This window comes from Panicum virgatum, chromosome 2N, assembly GCF_016808335.1.
Source record: "Panicum virgatum strain AP13 chromosome 2N, P.virgatum_v5, whole genome shotgun sequence".
Lineage (NCBI taxonomy): Eukaryota > Viridiplantae > Streptophyta > Magnoliopsida > Poales > Poaceae > Panicum > Panicum virgatum.
In genome coordinates this window covers 45,939,169-45,958,024 of record NC_053146.1, presented here as the reverse complement: position 1 = coordinate 45,958,024, position 18,856 = coordinate 45,939,169, and the positions used below count along the sequence as shown (strand labels likewise).

The 18,856-nt window shown below is 47.2% G+C and overlaps 1 protein-coding gene and 1 pseudogene across 4 annotated transcripts; both read left to right on the top strand.

Moving 5' to 3' along the window:
* The first annotated feature begins 1,721 nt into the window (after positions 1-1,721).
* Positions 1,722-9,534, top strand: LOC120660723 (glutamate receptor 2.4-like). Of its 4 annotated transcripts, XM_039939350.1 has the most exons (6): positions 1,722-2,287; positions 5,698-7,040; positions 7,236-7,551; positions 8,056-8,156; positions 8,235-8,462; positions 8,778-9,534. In XM_039939350.1, exons 1-6 carry the CDS (start codon positions 1,894-1,896, stop codon positions 9,393-9,395), a joined length of 3,000 nt encoding a protein of 999 aa, XP_039795284.1. In that variant the 5' UTR covers positions 1,722-1,893; the 3' UTR covers positions 9,396-9,534. The 4 variants fall into 4 exon arrangements, with proteins under 4 accessions (XP_039795284.1, XP_039795285.1, XP_039795282.1 ...); XM_039939351.1 differs by having other exon boundaries at positions 1,724-2,287; positions 7,329-7,551; positions 8,056-8,462; XM_039939348.1 differs by having other exon boundaries at positions 1,727-2,287; positions 8,056-8,462.
* A 1,114-nt stretch (positions 9,535-10,648) lies between these two features.
* LOC120662677 overlaps positions 10,649-18,856 on the top strand; it is a 28,403-nt pseudogene continuing 20,195 nt past the window's right edge.

The window sequence follows — 18,856 nt, the reverse complement described above, 5'->3', positions numbered from 1 at the left end:
TCTGAATCGGGGTCGCGGGTTTGGAGTTCATGTTTGTACCTCTCTTCTGCGGCGGCGGCGGCGGCTTCAATTTGGTCTCCGGCGACGGTGACCTCCGACGAGGATCTGCTGCCTGCGGTTAAGATGGGGTACGTCTTCTACCAGTTCCTCATCTTCGATTCCGGCGTCATGTGCGGCGGCGGTCCTGGGAGGAGGAAGCTGGTGTTTTTGTCCCTCCAGAGCGGCTTGGGCGTTGAAGTCTGCTTTGTGAGGTTAGTTTACTCCTACCACGGATCGGGTTGGAGTTCTTCGTTGCTGGCTGCTTCTGGGTTGCCTGCAACCCTTGAGGCGCCAGATCTCCGTTCTCTCGGCAAGAGATTGCTTGTGTGGGCTTTCAGCGATTATAGTGCGCATCGATGCTTTCGGTGTACCATTTGTTGCCAAGGTTGGTTTCTTGAAAAGCTTTGTGACTTTTTTCGGAAGTGCCTTCGTCGAGCTGGAGCTCGGCTTCAGGGCGCAAGTTCAACGGCAGTTCCTTCTAGGGATGCGGCGTTGGGCGGCGGCTCCGGCGACCAGCAGTGAAGGTGTCAAAGCGGCTGGGTTTGTACTACAAGGATCTGGATGTAATTTCTATTTTATGTGGGGTGTTCTTGTAAGCAATGACTGTAATCTTCTATATAATGAAATATGACCCGGTTTTCAAAAAAAAAAAGGATCCGTCTTCGACAGCGCACCCGGAGGCCGGAGCAACAGGGCCACGACAACGCGCGCGTCGTCGAAGCCCGCGCGGTGACGCCGATGACGCGTGTGGGTGATCAGACGGAGATGGCTGCCGGTGGCAGTTGATTTATGGATGAATTGAATGGAGGTGGAAGTGGAGAGAGGGAACGGATGAGTGCAGAGAGAGCTGATTTAATGCCGTAAGCAGGATTGTGATGGCAATGGCAGCCACGGGAAATAAAAGTAAAATAAATACTCCCTAGATTCTAAATTATAAGTTATTTTAAGAATTTTAGAGATCCAAATCATTTCAAAACTTAACCAAAATTATAGAAAGAAACCTAAAAATTTATAATATCAAACATGTGTACTATAAAAATATAACTAACAAAGAATTTAATAATATTTAATTGGTATCATAAATATTATTATATTATTATATAAATTTGATCAAATTTGAAAAACTCCAAATCACCAAAATTGTTGGAATGATTTATAATCTAGAATGGAGGAAGTAGCATTGAAAAGAGATGACAATTTTAGATGGCACGTAAGTGATGTGCATAGATGGCCCAACCCAGAGCGGTAAGGTTTTGCTGGGCCAACCAAACCTGGGTCGTTGCCAAACAGGCAACATTGACCCATAGACAGCAGCCCAGGATGTTTTCGGCCTGCCACTCTCCCTACCCTACTATTCCTCTGACCGTGTCAAACCAATTGCCTGCAGCTGCAGCTGCAGCAGGCACCAGGGACCAGGCAGGACCGCGGCGTCGGCGAGCCGGCGACCGCCGTCAGCCGGCATCTGCGACTGGGCATGATGCATGGGGAACTCGTGCTAGCTTGACCCACACGGCCACACCACACCACACGGCGTCGCTCAAGCAATAATTGCGTGGCGGCGCCATAGATCCGGCGCCTCCTCGTCATCCAGTCATCTTCCCCTCGTTCGAAAGGACAGCGAGATCCAGCATACGGCATTGCGAAGAAGTCGCAGGTCCATGCCTAACGAAAGTAATGGCGCCCTGCGACCGAAGACTTCTGGCTTTGGGTTCGTCAGGGCCTCCGATCCAGGGCTACACTTGCACGGTGGTTCAGAGCTCTCACCATCATCAGTCACCAAAAAGTCAACCGCGCGCCATGGATCGAAGCTAGCTAGCTAGCTAGCACGGGCATGCAGCTAGGTTTGGTAGCTACATGCTAGTGCTTTGTATGTATATAAGGGCACCAAAGGTCGTCGGAGAAGTATCATATCGTCCATGCAAGGAACGAAGAAAGATCATGGTGGTTGGTGGGAACATTATCATCTCCCTCCTCGTGTTGCTGTCCTCTTGGCTCCTCTTCGCCGGCCACGATCAGCCTGCTGGGCTGCTGGGGCGGGCTCAGCGGCCGGACGCGGCGGCGGCGGCGTCGAGCGTCGTGCATGTCGGAGCGCTGCTGGACCTCGGGTCTGTCGGTGGGAGGGCGTCGCGGGCGTCCATCTCGCTCGCGCTGGAGGATTTCTACGCCTCGCAGCCACCGGGCTCCGGCGCCACGGTGGCGCTGCACGTCGCGGACTGCAAGGACGACGAGATCACAGCCGCTTCGACAGGTAGTACACATTTTCTTTTTTGTCGATATTTTCGACATGCATTTTCTCTTCCATTTTGCTAGCGATTGTGAACAGCTGGCGCGGCGCCGAAGCCGGAAACTGTTTCACGAAGCCACTGAATGGAGAACTTCTCAAGGTTTAACTCTGAAGAAATAGCTAAATCCATCATACATATAAATGGATAGTTTTTGAAAAAAAATCATAAAATCTCTCACATATAAATGGTCACAATTGCGCATATAGATAAAAAAATCAACAAATAAACAAATTATCCAAGTATGCCATTTCCACCTTGCTTTCAAATTGATATTTGGATACAAACACTATATCCAAGTATGTCATTTCCATCCTTTCAAATTAAATTGATATTTTGAAATGCAAAGATTTTGTCGTTCTCATCTGTTTCTTAGTGTGACGAAAAACTTAGTGTAACTCACTTGCATTGGTTAGGTTCTTTGGTCGTGAGAGCTGCCTACATGGATTCGGGTCTCCATCTATTGTCGTGATACACTATCTGTTCGCTTGGTTTGTCAGCCAGTCAGCCAGCAGTGTTTTTCTCTCATATCAAATCAGCACCGGCCACTAGCCAGCAATATTTTTCTCTCGTATATGCTCATATGCGCAGTTAATTATTCTTTCAAAGGTTGCTATGAGAGATCCGACCATAGATAACTCTGTACAGGTTTACAGGGGTAAACTCTCTGTATGTACGTTTTATAGTGGTGAGTAGTACCTGTGTATTTGTGTTTGGAGAGAAAAAATAGAGTAAAATGCACTGTGGGTCCTTAAACTAGTTGAGCCGTTCTGTTCAGGTCCATGAACTTTGAAAATGCATTTTTAGATCCATGATCTATTTAAGTGAGTCACTTGAGGTCCAAAACGCCTCCGACCGCCTTTGACCGTCTATGTGGACGGCCAACTTGGATCCAATATGGACTCAGATCCAACATGGACCGCCTCTCTGTCTCTCTCTTCCTCCCCATCCCCTCCTCCGGCGTCCTTCCCGTTGCGCCGTCCCTCCTCTGCTCCCTCCCTCCTCCGCCGGCGGGGGCAGAGAGCAGCGCGGCCGCAAGCGCAAGGAGCTGCGCGGAGCTGGCTGAGGACGCAGCGGCGGGCCTGCAAGCGCACGGCGGCCGCACGGAGCTTCTCGCGCGGCCGTGTTCGGCTCCTGGCGGCCTTCTCGTGGGGAGCGGGTCTCCTCACCTCCGCGGCTCACCTGCCCCGCGCGCGCCCCCAAGGCGCTGCTCGCCGTGGCCTCCTCCGGCCTCCCCGGCGAGGATCCTCACGGGCGCGGACGCCGGCGGATCGAGCTCCCTTGCTCCCTCCGCCCCCTTCCCCTGCTGTGCGGCGGTCGGGGCGGGACGGGCGGAGCAGCACGCGTGGTCAGGGGCGGGGAGGGCGGAGCGGCGAGCCACGTAGCACGCACCGAGGCCAGGGGCAAGCCGGGCTCCAAGCCGCGCGGGGCTCCGGCGTTCCGCGGTGGTGCGGCCTGCAGCATCCGGGCAGAGGCGGCGCGCAGAGGCCGCGGAGCGGAGGTGGCTCGCGGAGGCGTCGTGTGGTGGACGCGGAGGCCGCTCCAGGAGCGTCGCGCAGGGGCCGTGGAGCGGCAGCGGCGCTCGTGCGAGACGGAGGAGGAGGAGAAGGAGCAGGGGCGGCCGCGAGCCAGCCGAGCGAGGCGCAGTGACGCCGAGTTCAAGCTGGTCCGATCTTAAGCTTCTCCGTGCGGCCGGCCCCTCCTTCCTCGCTTCCATGGCGGGTGGCCGGCCCCTCCCTCTCGCAGCGGAGCAGGGGCCTCGCGCGCGGAGCAGAGCTCCTAGAAGACTGCGCGCCGCCCCCTTCCTCCTCCCTCGCAGCGGCCCCGGCTTGGCTCCGGCCGCGGCGGCGGAGCTCCAGCTCATGCACCGGCGAGCCGTGGGGGCATGCGGCGGGGCGGAGGACGCTCTGCTCCGAGCACCTCGCCGGCTCCCCCTCCGTACGGCGCCGAGGACCCACCATAACAGCGATGCTGGTGGTTGGGAGGGCGCGCCTAGAAGCCAACACACAGCCCTAGTCCACGTTGGATCTGAGTTGGTCGTCCACGTAGACTCAAAGGCGGTCAGAGGTGTTTTGGACCTCAAGTGACTCAATTAAATAGATCCTGAATCTAAAAATGCATTTTCAAAATTTATGGACCTGAACAGAACAACTCAACTAGTTTAAGGACCCACAATGTATTTTACTCGAAAAAATACTTAGCATTGCTTGGGTAATTGGGTTAAGACTTTGCTAAAAGAGAAAGAAAAAGACCAGGTGATCCAGACAAATGTTCCAATGCTCCATAGACCATAGGCCCGTTCCAATTTGATGCAGTCAGAGCCCATGCCGCCCACTAGGCCCGTGCCTGGCGCCCTGGCCATGGTTGCCTGTACGGCCAGCGACCGCGGGGGATTGTTGCGCCTAGGTGGAATGGCGGCGCCGGTGGATGCAGCATGCCGTGGTAGGAGTTACCCGCCCAGGGATGCCGCCATGCGCGCGCGTCCAACCTTGGGCAACCGAATTCCGGGTGTATCTGGGGCTTGGGGAGGGAGTCCCAACTCCCAAGTGCGGAGAGTGGAGTTGTCGGGGCGGGGGCAGTGTGCCGCCGGTGCCCAGTGTGGCTAAACTCCGCCGCTGGTCGAGTGCCAGACTTCGTGATGGCGCCCGGAAGCCGGATGGGAGTAGGCTCACCCGCCAGTCCTGGCTCGGAAGGCCGTTTCTGTACCAGCGGATCTGTGGCTCCTAACTACTCACTACTCAGCTGTATCGGCGAGGTGAGTGCGGGGGAATATTTTGCCACACGGATGTAATTTCACAAGCTCTTGCAGGATATGTAGAATTTCTGATTGTGGCATAGACTACCTTAAATTTGGGTTGTTACAGTGCTATTACACTGCAACAATTAGAACGATTGTGCCCTATTCTATAGTTTTAGTTTTTTTTCAAAAATTCAAAAATCAAAACTATGCAAATGACAATGCCATGAACCCAATTGTAGTTTTATCGGCATCATTCAGCATGTGCCCTACCCTAACCACGGCTGAGAGGAAACTAGCAAAGGCATGCTTGATTGAAATTGTAAAGGGAAAAACAAGGATGGGTAATTTCATCCAATGGAAAGACTTTCAGTTAGTCACTATGGCTAATGCTTACGATTTTAAGCAGACAAGGCCATTATAACATACAAAAAATCAGCTTGGCTTGGCTTGGCTGACTTGTTGATGGGGGTGGCAAATGTTAATACCTCCATTTTAGGGATAAAGTGATAAGGGTGAATAATTACAGTGTGCACACCATGTTTGCTGTGGTTACTTTACTACCCTAGTGTTGGCCAAGGCCATCGATGAGTGTATGCTTAAATAACCCCCTCCTCCCATGTTTCTTCCATGTTGCAGCAATAGACCTCCTGAAGGACTTCAAGGTGCAAGCCATCATTGGGCCAAAGACGTCAATGCAGGCGAGGTTCACCATTGGTATCGGCAATAAGACGAATGTACCCATCTTGTCTTATTCAGCCACTAGTCCCTACTTGTCAGCTAACCAGTCCAAGTATTTTGTTCGCACTGCCCTGGATGATGCCTCTCAAGTTCCTGCAATAGCTTCTCTGATCCAATACTTCAACTGGCGCCAAGTCGTACTTATCTATGAGGACTCTGACTTTGGTAGAGGCATTGTACCCTATCTTGTGGATGCTCTCCAAGACGCTGACGCACACATCCCATACCGAAGCATCATCCCTTCTGTTCCTACTGATGATCAGATAAAGGTGGAGCTTAACAAGCTAAAGACTATGCAAGCACGAGTTTTTGTCGTGCATATGTCACCCAACATTGCAGCACGCCTCTTTGTCCTTGCCCATGATGCTGAGATGCTTGCTTATGGTTATGCTTGGATTATAACTGACAGTGTTGGCAACATGTTTAGCACCCTTGATGAAAACATAATCAATTCAATGCAGGGTGTTCTTGGTGTGAGGCCTTACGTTCCACAATCGGACAAGCTCCTCGCATTCCCTGCTCTATTTCTTTCACGGTACAGACAACAGAACCAAGCAATGCCTGACCCAGCAAGTCCAAATATTTTCCATCTGTGGGCATATGACACAGCATGGGCAATCGCAACGGCCCTAAGGAAGGCTGGACCCCTTACATTGGGCTTGAAATTGCCATCATTGCAGAACAGCAACAACTCGAATGATCTGAGTATGCTTGGTGTATCACAAGATGGGCCGGGACTTATTGATTCCATCCGGACCACCAGGTTCCAAGGCATATCAGGTGAATTTATTCTAGTAGATGGCCAGAGGCAGGGATCAGTATTTGAGATATTTAATGTGATTGGTAATTCATATCAAAGTATTGGGTTCTGGACACCTAATCTTGGTATAACCAAGAAACTGATTACCTCTTCTGATGCAAGTGATAATGTTGGACTGAACATAGTGATTTGGCCTGGTGGTTCAGCACAACCTCCCAAAGGTTGGGAGTGGCCAGTGGCTGGAAAGAAGATGAAGATTGCTGTGCCAGTAAAGCCTGCTCCTAACCCATTCGTGAATGTTAAGAAGAATTTGGCTACTGGGAAATTCTATGTGACTGGATATTGTATAGATATCTTTGAAGCTGTTGTGCAGGAGATGCCGTACGCTGTCCCCTATGAGTATGTTCCTGTTGTGGACCCTAACATAGCCACCAACTTGACGATATCGTACAGTGAGATATGTCACCAGGTTTCCTTGAAGGTAAGCAGAGAAATTTTATACCAAATGTTGCACTTGTGCTGTTGACCTGTTCCCATCTTTAAGATTCAGTATGATTATTTTAGGCAATTGTAGGCTAAAAGAGAAGCATGGAAGCAAGCAGATGAGGTTAAACAGATGAGCAATCCATATTAACTCGGACAATTGCTCCATTAATTACTTATTTGTGTTGAACAGAAATATGACGCGATGGTTGGGGACACCACAATAATCATTAATCGTTCCTCGTACGTGGACTTTACATTACCTTACACTGAATCGGGAGTGCAGATGGTTGTTCCCTTGAAGGAGCGCTGGAGCACGAGCTTGTGGGTTTTTCTGAAGCCTATCGAACCAATCCTATGGGTGGCCTTCTTGGCTGTTTTTGTGTTCACAGGTTTTGTCATATGGCTTGTTGAGCACAAGGAAAACAGAGATTTTGGTGGCAGTGCTGGGAAGCAGCTTGTCAACATTGCTTATTTCAGCTTTCAAGCACTTCTTGCTGTTCCAAAAGGTGCGCTAAACGGAATTATCAAAAGTGTCTCCCTCCATTTGTATGGATGGCTTGCAATTTTTTACTACCCTTTTGTGCTTAGATTCATATACTAACAACCTTTGATATGGATGTAGAAAATGCAGTTCATAAATTGTGGAACTATATATATAAATGGAATGTTGGAAACATACACAAGAAAACACAAATGTTAACAGTCTCTATATTTTTCGCAAATATATGATGAGACCAATTTACGCAATTGTTGTTGTTGCAACAATCAACATGGCAACTTTGACCAGACATTGAATTCTCTTAGTGTGTTGATAAGATTTTAATGAGGCTATTATTCTCCTTTCATTGGCATTGAGCTTATTTTGTAGCCAAACCATGCCAAATTCTCAGGGAACTGATTTGGCGATAAAAAAATATTTTTGGTAATACTGGACTTCATTAGGATTTGTAGGGTATATTGTTTTCAAACCAAACATACCCCTGATATGTTTGTGCTATATATTTTTGCAGACCCAAAACTGAAGAAATGGTTATCAAAATTTGCACTAATAAACTTGGTGTTGCTGGTTTGGTTGTTGGAGAAACTCTATAGTGCAAGCTTGACCTCCATGGTGACTGCACGACAACTCCAACCAACGGTTGTTGACTTGAATCAACTTATTAGTAATGGAGATTATATTGGTTACCAGGGTGGTTCTTTTGTCAAGGATTTCCTGAAGAGCCGTAAAGTGGAGGAGCACAAACTTAGAAATTACAGAACTACAGATCAGTATGCTGAGGCTTTGATGAAAGGGAGTTGGAATGGTGGTGTTGCAGCAGTATTTGACGAGATTCCATACCTCAAGCTATTTATGTCCAAATACTGTAGGAACCACAGTATTGTTGGTCGTGTTTACAAGACTGGTGGATTTGGCTTTGTAAGTTTTGTTTTCTGATGCACCAGTTCCTATCCTGATTTGTGCCGCACGTCACAAATGCATGTCGTTTTGGAAGTTTAAAAACAGCTGCACATAACCAACACTCTTGTAGGCTTGTAGCTTTGACTTATTGAAACTGACAATGTCCAAAATAGCATTTTTTTTTGGTGAAAGGTGGAATATATGAATTAGTGGCTTTGGGTACTTGTCGGGCAGGAGCGCTTATGTCTCATTACCAATGTTCTACAAGCAGTGCGATTTTCCTACGTATCGTTTCAAAATTAATCTTGTTCTGGTGGCTTTGGCGACTGACAGGTCTTCCCCAAGGGCTCTCCGCTCGTTGCCGATGTGTCAAGGGCCATACTGACGGTGACGGAAGGAGACAAGATTATGGACATTGAGAGGAAGTGGTTCGGAGGGGACTTGGTCTGCAACAGCCAGGCGAACGCCATTGAGTCAGCCTCTGTTGTTACCTGGAGCAGTTTAAGAGGAGTGTTCTTCATAACCATTGGTCTATGGGCAATTGTGGGGATCATCTACGCAGCATTGTGGTTCCGACTGAGGCAAGAAGAAGAGCAAGTCCAAGAAGCAGTCGCTGAACTTGCTATTGAGCATGTCCATGTCAACGGAGACGATAGTATCATTTGGCACATCAGCAGAGATAGCCATCTGGTTATTCAGTTGCGTGGTAATCCTTCACCATCTGGAGATGGAGGACCTGAAGAGGGTGCGGCACGGCCAGAAGCAGGACATGACGACGTAGAGCCACCACCGGATGTCCAAAATCTTGGAGGACCAGAGGAGCAGGTGCAGGCTGTGGAGCTCCCATTGCTCCCTGCTGACGCTGCATCAGGAAATGTTGCGCCATTGCGCACCGCGATCAACGAAACTGAAGCTGCAGAAAACAGTGGACGGCTTTTGCTGCCGAAATGAAAAAAAAATGAATCTGACTTGGTGTAATTTATACCCTCTTTTGCCGAGACTCAAATTTGGTAATTTTGCTTGGACCTAAATTTGTCGAGACTCTTTGAAATAATTTTCATAAAGAAAGTGACACTATTATTTCCTCCAACCTAGTAAAAGACCAAAGATAACAAGCTTGCTCATAAGCAGCTTAAGAGGATTGTTCTTCATAACTATTGGCCTATGGATTTTTTTTTTTGAAACTATTGGGCTATGGAATATGGATCGCTGCGGGGTTCATCTATGCAACCATTTGGTTATTCCAACGAGAACGAGGGCAACCATTTGGTACTTATCCTTTCTCAATTCTCACTGGAATGATCCCATACTACTATACTAGCTCAGTCCTTGGCCGGTCGGCCCCATACTTCTAATCTTCTATGTTCCTTTGTCGCTATTCTTCGTCCTGTATTAGCAATCTTGCTAATACGTTACTTCAGTTCTTGAAGACTTGAACCACTATCTTGTGTGGTAAAATTGGAATCAAAATAAAATGTTGCATCTATCAACCATGATCTTTTTCCCTGTCAATCACCAATCTCAAGGGCTATCGTGCTGCTGCCGCGTCGAGGAAGAAAAGGAGATGAAGCGGTCGCCGAACTTTTTCGCTGTAGGGCTTGTCAACGGTAAACCCAGATGAGAATATTCCACCACCGCCACCTCTGGAAGCAGAACATGGCGTGGATCGTTTTGTTGTTTCGAGTTAGAGTAGATCAGAGGGCATTTCTTGGCGCAAGTTGAATTCCCAAGTTGTGCTAATAGTTTAAACAACAGCAGCAACACTTGAACACGTATGCATGGGCGACGAAACAGACGGCAACTATGTTCTGAATATTTTTCCCCGACATTTTCAAGTGCTACCTTGAGAAAGTATATTTTCCACCACTACCTTATGCATAAATTAATGAATAAAACTTCCAGACAGCAAGCGATAAGATTCTCTAATGCACAGCATGATACTTCAATTCCCTCAAGGTCAATCCGTCGGTACTTACCCTCACAAGAAAGCCCCATTGACTTGGGCACTTGGCTGCTCACTGTCAACAATATCTCCATTGCTTTATGCACGGATGGTCATCTCATGCAACTCGCTCTTGACTTTATTCTTGAAATTCCATTCCGTAAGGATCAGACATTTGCTTGACCAAAGAACATGTCCATATCATTATTTGTTGTCACCGGAATTTCCTTGTGTCCATATCATTATTTGTTGTCACCGGAATTTCCTTGAACTTCTGCAGCTATCAACTTCACCACGCAGGTATTCATAAACTTTGGATTATTATATATTTATAAACAGATAGACTATTAGCTTGTTTCACAAGGAAAAGAGAAGGCATGGTGGAAGTTTTGAAATTTTAATTCAGAGCTTACAGCTGTCCATACCATTCTTGGACTTAGTGTTGTCACCATGAATTTCTTCGAAATTCCACAGTCAGCAACTTCAGAATGAGGTAGTCAGATATGTTGAATTTGTATAAACAGAATGTCAGGGGCTTTCAAAATGAAAGACAATACATAATGGAAGTTCAGCTTTTTAATTGAGAACTTACTGAAGTGTGATTGGACTAAGTCAAAGCAAAAGTTCCAGACTTATCGGAGTTTCCATATAATACTTCATTGGCCCCACACATTCTCCAGAACTCACAAAGCTCAAGGGATGGAGATAGCAGCTAGAACCACCTTCTTATTGTTGTTCGTTAATGCCATTTTTGCTCATAGGGCTACTGTGAGTGGAGCAGCAACACTCAATGTTGGAGTGATCCTCAACTTGCAGTCGTTGGTGGGCAAGATGGCACGCACCAGTATTTTGATGGCCATGGAAGATTTCTATGTGGTCCATGGGAACTATACAACAAAGATCGTTCTCCAAATCAGAGATTCCAATGCAGACAATGTCCAAGCTGCATCAGAAGGTACATTTAGTATTACAAGAATTTGTCACTAAATTTTATACAGGATGCAACTTATAAATCAAAACAACAGCTGTATTTGGGTTTGTGCATCATAATGAAGTCAAATCTGTGCATCGTAAACCCTTTGAAGGAGCAAGTTTCAGTGAAGTTAAACGAAAAAAAAAACCCAACATCTATTTAAAGTTAAATTCATACAAAATATAGCTGCTACAAAGTAGAGCAAGCTCACTACTGCTGTGTCCATGTCAGAAAATTCTGAATCCAACACTATCTGAAGAAATGACTAGATAGCCTGTGTCATTCCATTATGTCAAATCAGAAGTTCTTAACTGCAACTAGAATCTACACAAACCTCTCATCAAATCAGTTTTTCCCTACTCAATTACACAGCTGTTGACCTGCTGGAGAATTACAATGTCAGAGCCATTATTGGTCCACAAAAATCTTCTGAGGCTACTTTTGTCTCTGATCTTGGGAATAAGAGTCAAGTACCGGTTATCTCCTTTACTGCAACTAGTCCCACTCTGTCATCTAGCTCTGTGCCTTACTTTTTATGTGCAACACTAAGTGATGTAGCTCAAGTGAATTGCATTGCTGCTCTCATTAAGGGCTATGGTTGGAGAGAAGTGGTACCAATCTATGAAGACACAGACTATGGTAGGGGCATCATACCATACTTGGTTGATGCCCTCCAAGAGTTTGGAGCTTCTATACCTTACCGTAGTGCAATCCCTGTATCAGCAAGCAAGTACCAACTTGAACAAGAACTCTACAAGCTAATGACAATGCAAACAAGAGTATACATTGTGCACATGTCATCCTCTATTGCCTCTACTCTCTTCACAAAGGCCAAGGAGTTAGGAATGATGAGTGAAATGTATGCATGGATTGTAACAGATGGGATAGCAAATATCATTATCTCATTGAACCCTTCAATTCTTGATGCAATGAATGGTGCACTGGGTGTGAAATTCTATGTGCCTAAATCAAAGGAACTTGATGATTTCACTACAAGATGGAACTGAAGGAAGGTATGGCTGAATAGGATTGGATTGATTAGGGTGCAAAGCACGAGTACAAGTACATATAGGCAAGGATGCCTAGGTATATGGAAATATCCTATCAGGGAATCCTTGCCTATCCTAATCACCAGATCTAATCCTAGGGGGGCGCACCTGGACAGTGCGGGCGCCCCAACCCTAAAGGCCAATATGACTGGCACAACCAAAGGCCCATGGGCCAGCCTATACAACTCTCTAACAGGAACAAGAGGTTCAAACAAGACTACCCAAATGACCCGCCATCTCAGGCACTTTTTTCTTTTTTATATTTTTAAAAAATAAAAATTTCAAAAATATATGTCCGTTTTGAAATATTTCAAAAATACCCCCCGGTCGCCCCCCCATAGGGCGACAGGCCCTAAGTGTAATTTTTTTCTTCAAATTTGCAACGAGGTCACTGGAAAAAAAGGGGCTGGTCGCCCCCCCAACGGGCGACAGGGGGGGCCTGTCGCCCCCCTCTCGGGCGACCAGTGGGCCCAGCCCACGGGCGCGACAGGGGGGCCTGTCGCCCCCCCCCCCCGCGGGCGACCGGGGAGCCCCCCTTATATAAGCTCCAACCCCCCTTCCCTCCTCATTTGAGCCCGAAAATTCCACCAAAAATCCAGAAAAAAGAGAGGGGTGAGGAGAAGGGAAGCGGCGAAGTCCTGCCGGATTCAGCACTTGTGATCTGCAGGTTAGTACATTTAGTTTATATATTTTTCTATTTAAGTACTACGCATTTAAGTAGGAGTAATTTAAGTAGGGGTGAGTAATTTAATTTAATTAGTGCTATAGTAGAACCATTTAAGTAGGAGTTTAATGATACTTTAGTTTGTAGTTACGTAGTAGTAAATTAGTTTAGAAAATTAGTGCTACGCATTTATTATTACATTTGCAGTACTATTAGAGACGTGTTTATAAATTAATTATGATTTAGAATAGAATTTGGCATATGCAGTATAGAATTTGAGTGTCATCACGTACTTATGAATACTTATACTTAGTTTTTACGGATTATTGAATAAGGTAGTGAAGTAAAGAGTATAACTCGATAAGTATTATGTGATATACAGATATGTCGAGCAAGATGCAGTTTCAAGTATTTTATGGTGACTACAATGTTATGTATGGGCCAAATGGAGTAGATCTTTCTGCCTTTAAGTGCACATCTAGCGCCATAGATAAACCTCTAGAAAGGAGTTTTGGTTCCATATGTAAGTGACTGCAGCGTGGGTTCCGTGTTGATCTGTTGACACATGTGATCACCGTCCAGTCTCTTGTTAATTGGGAGGTAGAAAGTGAATTATGGGAATTGATGATGATACAAAGCACTGATGACTGGCAGAAGTACATGCAAGCAGCTCTAGAGCGTGGGTGGCCTCTGGCCATTCTTGTTCAAATCCGAGAGAAGACACAAAATGAAATCCAACATTGTGCAGATCAAGGAACTCTGAGTATTCGAAGAGAGACCAATTATGTTGAGCAAGATGAGTCAGAAGAGACAGAGAACCAAAACATGGGACGAGGGAGAGAGAATACATAGCATTGTGGACGAGATGGAGGAAGAAGACCAAACCGCAATAGAGATGGACGAATATGAGGGCTCCTCTGATGACGAGCAGTACTCATTGCCAAAAGAGTGGAAGTAGCATGGTTTTGGCAGTCATGTCGCAGAAGATGTACGAAATCAGGAGTGGGAGTACAGAGGGAATGAGGTAGTGCAAGGTGCAACATATCCAAACATTGAAGCCGTAAAAGATGCAGTGAGACTATGGGCAATATCATTGAAATGAGAATTCAGAGTCGTAAAGTCTGGCAGTAAAGAATATGAGGTGAAATGTGTGAATGATGGATGTCCATGGCGAGTACATGCATTCAAGGGAAAATGGAAGTCCAACTGGAAATGTTCCATTGTGACAGAACACACTTGTTTGCTGTCAGAAGTTCTTCCCTCGCATCGTAATATATCATGCGACTTTGTTGCAAAGCAAATGTATGGATTTATTATGGACAACCTTAATTATGAGCCAAAAATGATTGTTCGACACATTGAGCAGACTTACCAGTACACCATCAGTTATTTGAAGACATGGCGGGCTAAACAAAGGGTGTTCGAGATGCGGTTCGGCACATACAAGGCATCATATGATAACCTACCTCGTATGTTATCCCAGGTTGCTGCTAGTAATCCTGGAAGCTTTTATGACACATACCTCGTACCAGCCGTTACTAGGGGACAAAGAATTATGCAACGAGCCTTCTTTTGCATAGGTGCTTGTGTTAGAGCATTTCAGTTTTGTCTTCCGGTGATCTGCATTGATGGCACATTTTTGACTGGAATGTATAAAGGTCAGATACTCACCACAATCGGTGTAGATTGCAACAACCAAATAGTTCCGCTTGCATTTGTATTTGTTGAGAATGAGAACATAGACAGTTGGTATTGGTTCCTTGAACGAGTGAAGATTCATGTTGTTGCTGCACGCCCAGATGTGTGCCTTATTAGTGATAGGCATGCATGTCTGCTGCAATCAATACTGAAATTGCAACGTGGAACTGCGACAACGCCTCCATTGTGGCCCGATGTCCAAAACAGGTGGTGCATTAGGCATATGGGTGCAAACTTCTATGACCACTTCAAGAACAAGGATCTTAAGAACCTGTTTAAGAGGTTGTGCACCCAAAATCAACAGAGAAAATTCAATGCATTATGGCAGATGCTTGATCAGTTGACTGCAGAGCTAGTGAAGGTAAGGGCATCAGGAGCAGGCACGAGTCAGGCTGCAGAGGCTAGGGATTCAATTGAAAAGCCATTTTCACACTGGATTCGAGGTGCACCTAAGGAGAAATGGTCATTCCTTTATGATACCAACAGAATACGATATGGTATTCAGACAACGAACCATGCAGAGTGTTTCAATATGGTTATGCGTTCTTGTCGTGCCTTTCCTCTTGTGGGAATTGTTGAGTTCATCATGTATGGGTGCATGAAGTATTTCAGAGAGCGTTACACGGTTGCAAGCATAAACATCAGCAACCCCCAAATTCAGTTTTGCAAAAGAGTGACACAATATATTCAAGAGAAGATTGAAAAGGTCAAACTGCACTGCGTCATATCGACAGGTACAATGGAGCATAGATTTGAGGTTCTATGCAAGGATAGAAGTGGTCGTGGTATCCGTAGAGATAGGGTGGTAAAGGAGAGTTTGATTACAGTAGATGGCAAAGCCTTCTGCTCCTGCATGAAGCCTAAGTTATTGCATTTGTCATGCTTCCATCTCATTGCGGCATGTGCAGAGTCTGTGTTGTAGGCTGGAGTATTTGTTTTACCTTACTTCAGCAAGGAAGCAGCTGTATCCACCTGGGGACATGAGGTATACGGGATTGGAATTGTGGGGCCTTTCACTCAGGATAATGAGAATAAGATGTTTATTCCTGATCCAGCCACTAAGAAAGGCAAAGGCCGCCGTCAGACACGTCGTATTCGGAATGGTATGGACGAGTCGGAAGCAAGCAAGGCACAAAAGTGTTGCAGCCAATGTGGAGCATTGGGTCACAACTACAAGAAGTGTCCTCAGAATGCACTTCACGATGCTGCTGACGTCGGTCCTTCCGGAAATCCCAGAGATGGAGCACCTCCTACGTTCAGATGAGCATCGGCGAGAATTCCTCGTGGAAGGCATTCGGTGTCATGATCCACAATTGTATTTCATTATTTGTAATATGTAGTAATGAAATATTGCAGGTATGTAATGAAGTATTATTGTACCTATGTGTCCAGTTTGTATGAAATATATATTTACCTATGTGTTCTCATATATTTTTGAATGCAGGTATGGAGATGGACTCCTTGCTAGACCCAGTGATCGACTCGAGCCACAGGTCTCACTTTGCAGCTGTTGAGCACCGAGCCCTAGAGGTGCTACGTTCTCGTCCACCCGGGGAGGCGATCTCTATACACCACGATTGGTCTGACCGGTATGTAATGAAATATTATTGTTTATCACTTATGTATTCGTCGGTATTCCTTTGTTTCGACAATTTTGTTTTTTTGCAGGTTACGTGAGGCCGGTCTACTGACTCTGAGCCGTCTTGTCGAGGTTGGGCCTATTCAGCTCGACCGATCCCTCCTGACGGCGCTCGTTGATAGATGGAGGCCGGAGACACACACGTTCCACCTTCCGTGTGGGGAGATGACTCCTACGCTGCAGGACGTGGCCTACCTCCTCGGCCTCCTTATCGTCGGGGAGGCTGTAGGTCCGCGTGTGGTGGCGGCCTCGTGGAAGGATGAGCTGGAGGCCCGTTTTGCCCTGGTTGACCGCGTGGAAGAAGCAGGTCCGATCAACCCACACCCGCGAGCAGCAGGTCCTTCGAAGACCTGGTTCCTGCAGTTTACAGTACGTATTCATTTCATATATAAATTTAATTGTTACAATTCACATGTTCCATTGACAGTTGAAACCATTAATCTTAATTGTTTATGCAGCCTGCCCCTGTTGGCTGCGGATGCCGGCGAGTATAGTGTGACCAGATCGCTGGAGGCGTACCTACTTTGGTTGTTTGGTTACATCATGTTCAACAACACTCATGGCAACTCGGTCGATAGGATTCTCCTTCCGTATGCACGGGAGATTGCGGATGGGGACGAGGACGTACCGCCCTATAGCTGGGGTGAGGCGGTTCTTGCAGCCACTTACCGTGGACTCTGCGACGGCTGCATGAAGACACATGGGAACGCTATCCTGGCAGGGTGCCCACTACTGCTACAGCTTTGGTCGTACGAGAGGCTAGCCGTTGGTCGGCCCATAGTCAGCCACGAGTCTTACCACGGGGGCATGTACGGCGACGAGGAGGACGAGAGGCCCACTATGGGAACTATCTGGATCTGGCGTCAGGTACGTTAGCAACAAATCTAATTTTGTTATTCATTGTTACATGATGTATTAGCGCACTTTTAATTTTACTTATTCGGAATGCAGAGGTCCTGGGCGCATGCGCAGGTTAGACGCGCATATCCTGAGTTTGTTTCGGAGCTCGACATGCTGACGCCCGAGGACGTTGTCTGGGAGCCTTACAGCCTAGAGGCTGTGGCTACCCGTGCACCAGCAGGCCTGTCTTCGCACTGCTCCGCGAATGCGAGGCTGTGGCTTACTACCGCCGTCCTGGTTTATGACATCGCGGTTGAGGCATATTGCCCCTGGAGAGTCAGGAGACAGTTTGGGCAGCGCCAGGAGTTTCCGGTGCCCACCGCGTTGGAGCGTGTCAGTCGCCAGGACCACATGTAATTATGAATGAACTTGGCTCATACATTCGTGTCAAATCTAACGATTCTTCGTGGGGTCCACTTTTGTAGGTTGTCAAGGAGTGGCTTGCCGTGCTCTGATGATTGGCTCACCAAGATGCAGCCGTGGGTGGACCAATGGGAACAGGCAGACGAGCACTTGGTCCCTCCAACAGGACCACACACAGACCGCTCCTTTAGGGCTTACCTCACCTGGTACTTACCCCGGACTCGGGCTCGTCTGGTTTATGTTGACACTCACCCGCAACCACACCAGGCGAGGCCTCAGGATGGCTATGCCCGGCACCACGTGGAGGCACTAGCTGGCGCGGTGAGTCTCTTGATCATATTTGCATATATATATATATATTCATATTCGTAAGATAATTCATGTGTTTCTAACTGTACCTTTACTGAATGGATGCAGTTTCGCCTTTGCAACATGATGGAGACGGACTGCTCGACTTACCTGACGAGGGTACGTGCCGGATCCCCAATGACCCAGTTTGAGCAGACAGAGGCATGGTCGAGGCAGCGTGATCAGTTGCGTCAGGTAGTGCACAACTTGGGAAGCCGTGTGCAGTACGAAGACCGTGTCCGTGTCAGGTAGTCCCAGGCCTCGTCGTCGTTCCCGTGTCCGTCGACCGTGCACGGGCCGACGTCGCAGTTCTTCCCAAGTGCAGGTAACGTACATATCTCTTTAAAATTAGATCAAGTGTTCTTACATATTTACTAATATCACATACAGGATACGATCCAGCTACTGCGTTCGGCCATACTGGAATGTTTAGAGGGACAGCACCAGTTGGCGGACCGTATCCAGGGATGGTACCGGGGCCACAGATATCGGTCTACACAGGTTAGTTTATGTTTCTTATTTCGGTTTCTACATGTCATTACGAAATATATGAGCGTACGCTAACATCCACATTTTTTGCGTAGGATTCTACCCCGATGCGGGCGCCGGACCTTCTTCTTCCTCCTTTCGACCAGATAACGAGACCTCCACCTTAGACGACTTCGACAGCTTGTCTCCAGAAGAGCCTGCCGTGCAAGGTGACCCCGATGTCTTGGGGTATTCATAGCTAGGAGGAGCACCACTTGGGATTTCTCAGCAGCAGACACCGCAGCCCCTTGCGCGTCCTGAGCGACAGGTGAGGTCTCCGGATGTTCTCACCTACTCCGAGGGCCATG

Coding starts and splice junctions, on each gene's coding strand:
- LOC120660723 (XM_039939348.1), top strand. CDS start 1,894: ATGCTAGTGCTTTGTATGTATATAAGGGCACCAAAGGTCGTCGGAGAA. Junction 2,288..5,697: donor GATCACAGCCGCTTCGACAG/GTAGTACACATT, acceptor TCCATGTTGCAG/CAATAGACCTCCTGAAGGAC. Junction 8,463..8,777: donor AGACTGGTGGATTTGGCTTT/GTAAGTTTTGTT, acceptor GGCGACTGACAG/GTCTTCCCCAAGGGCTCTCC.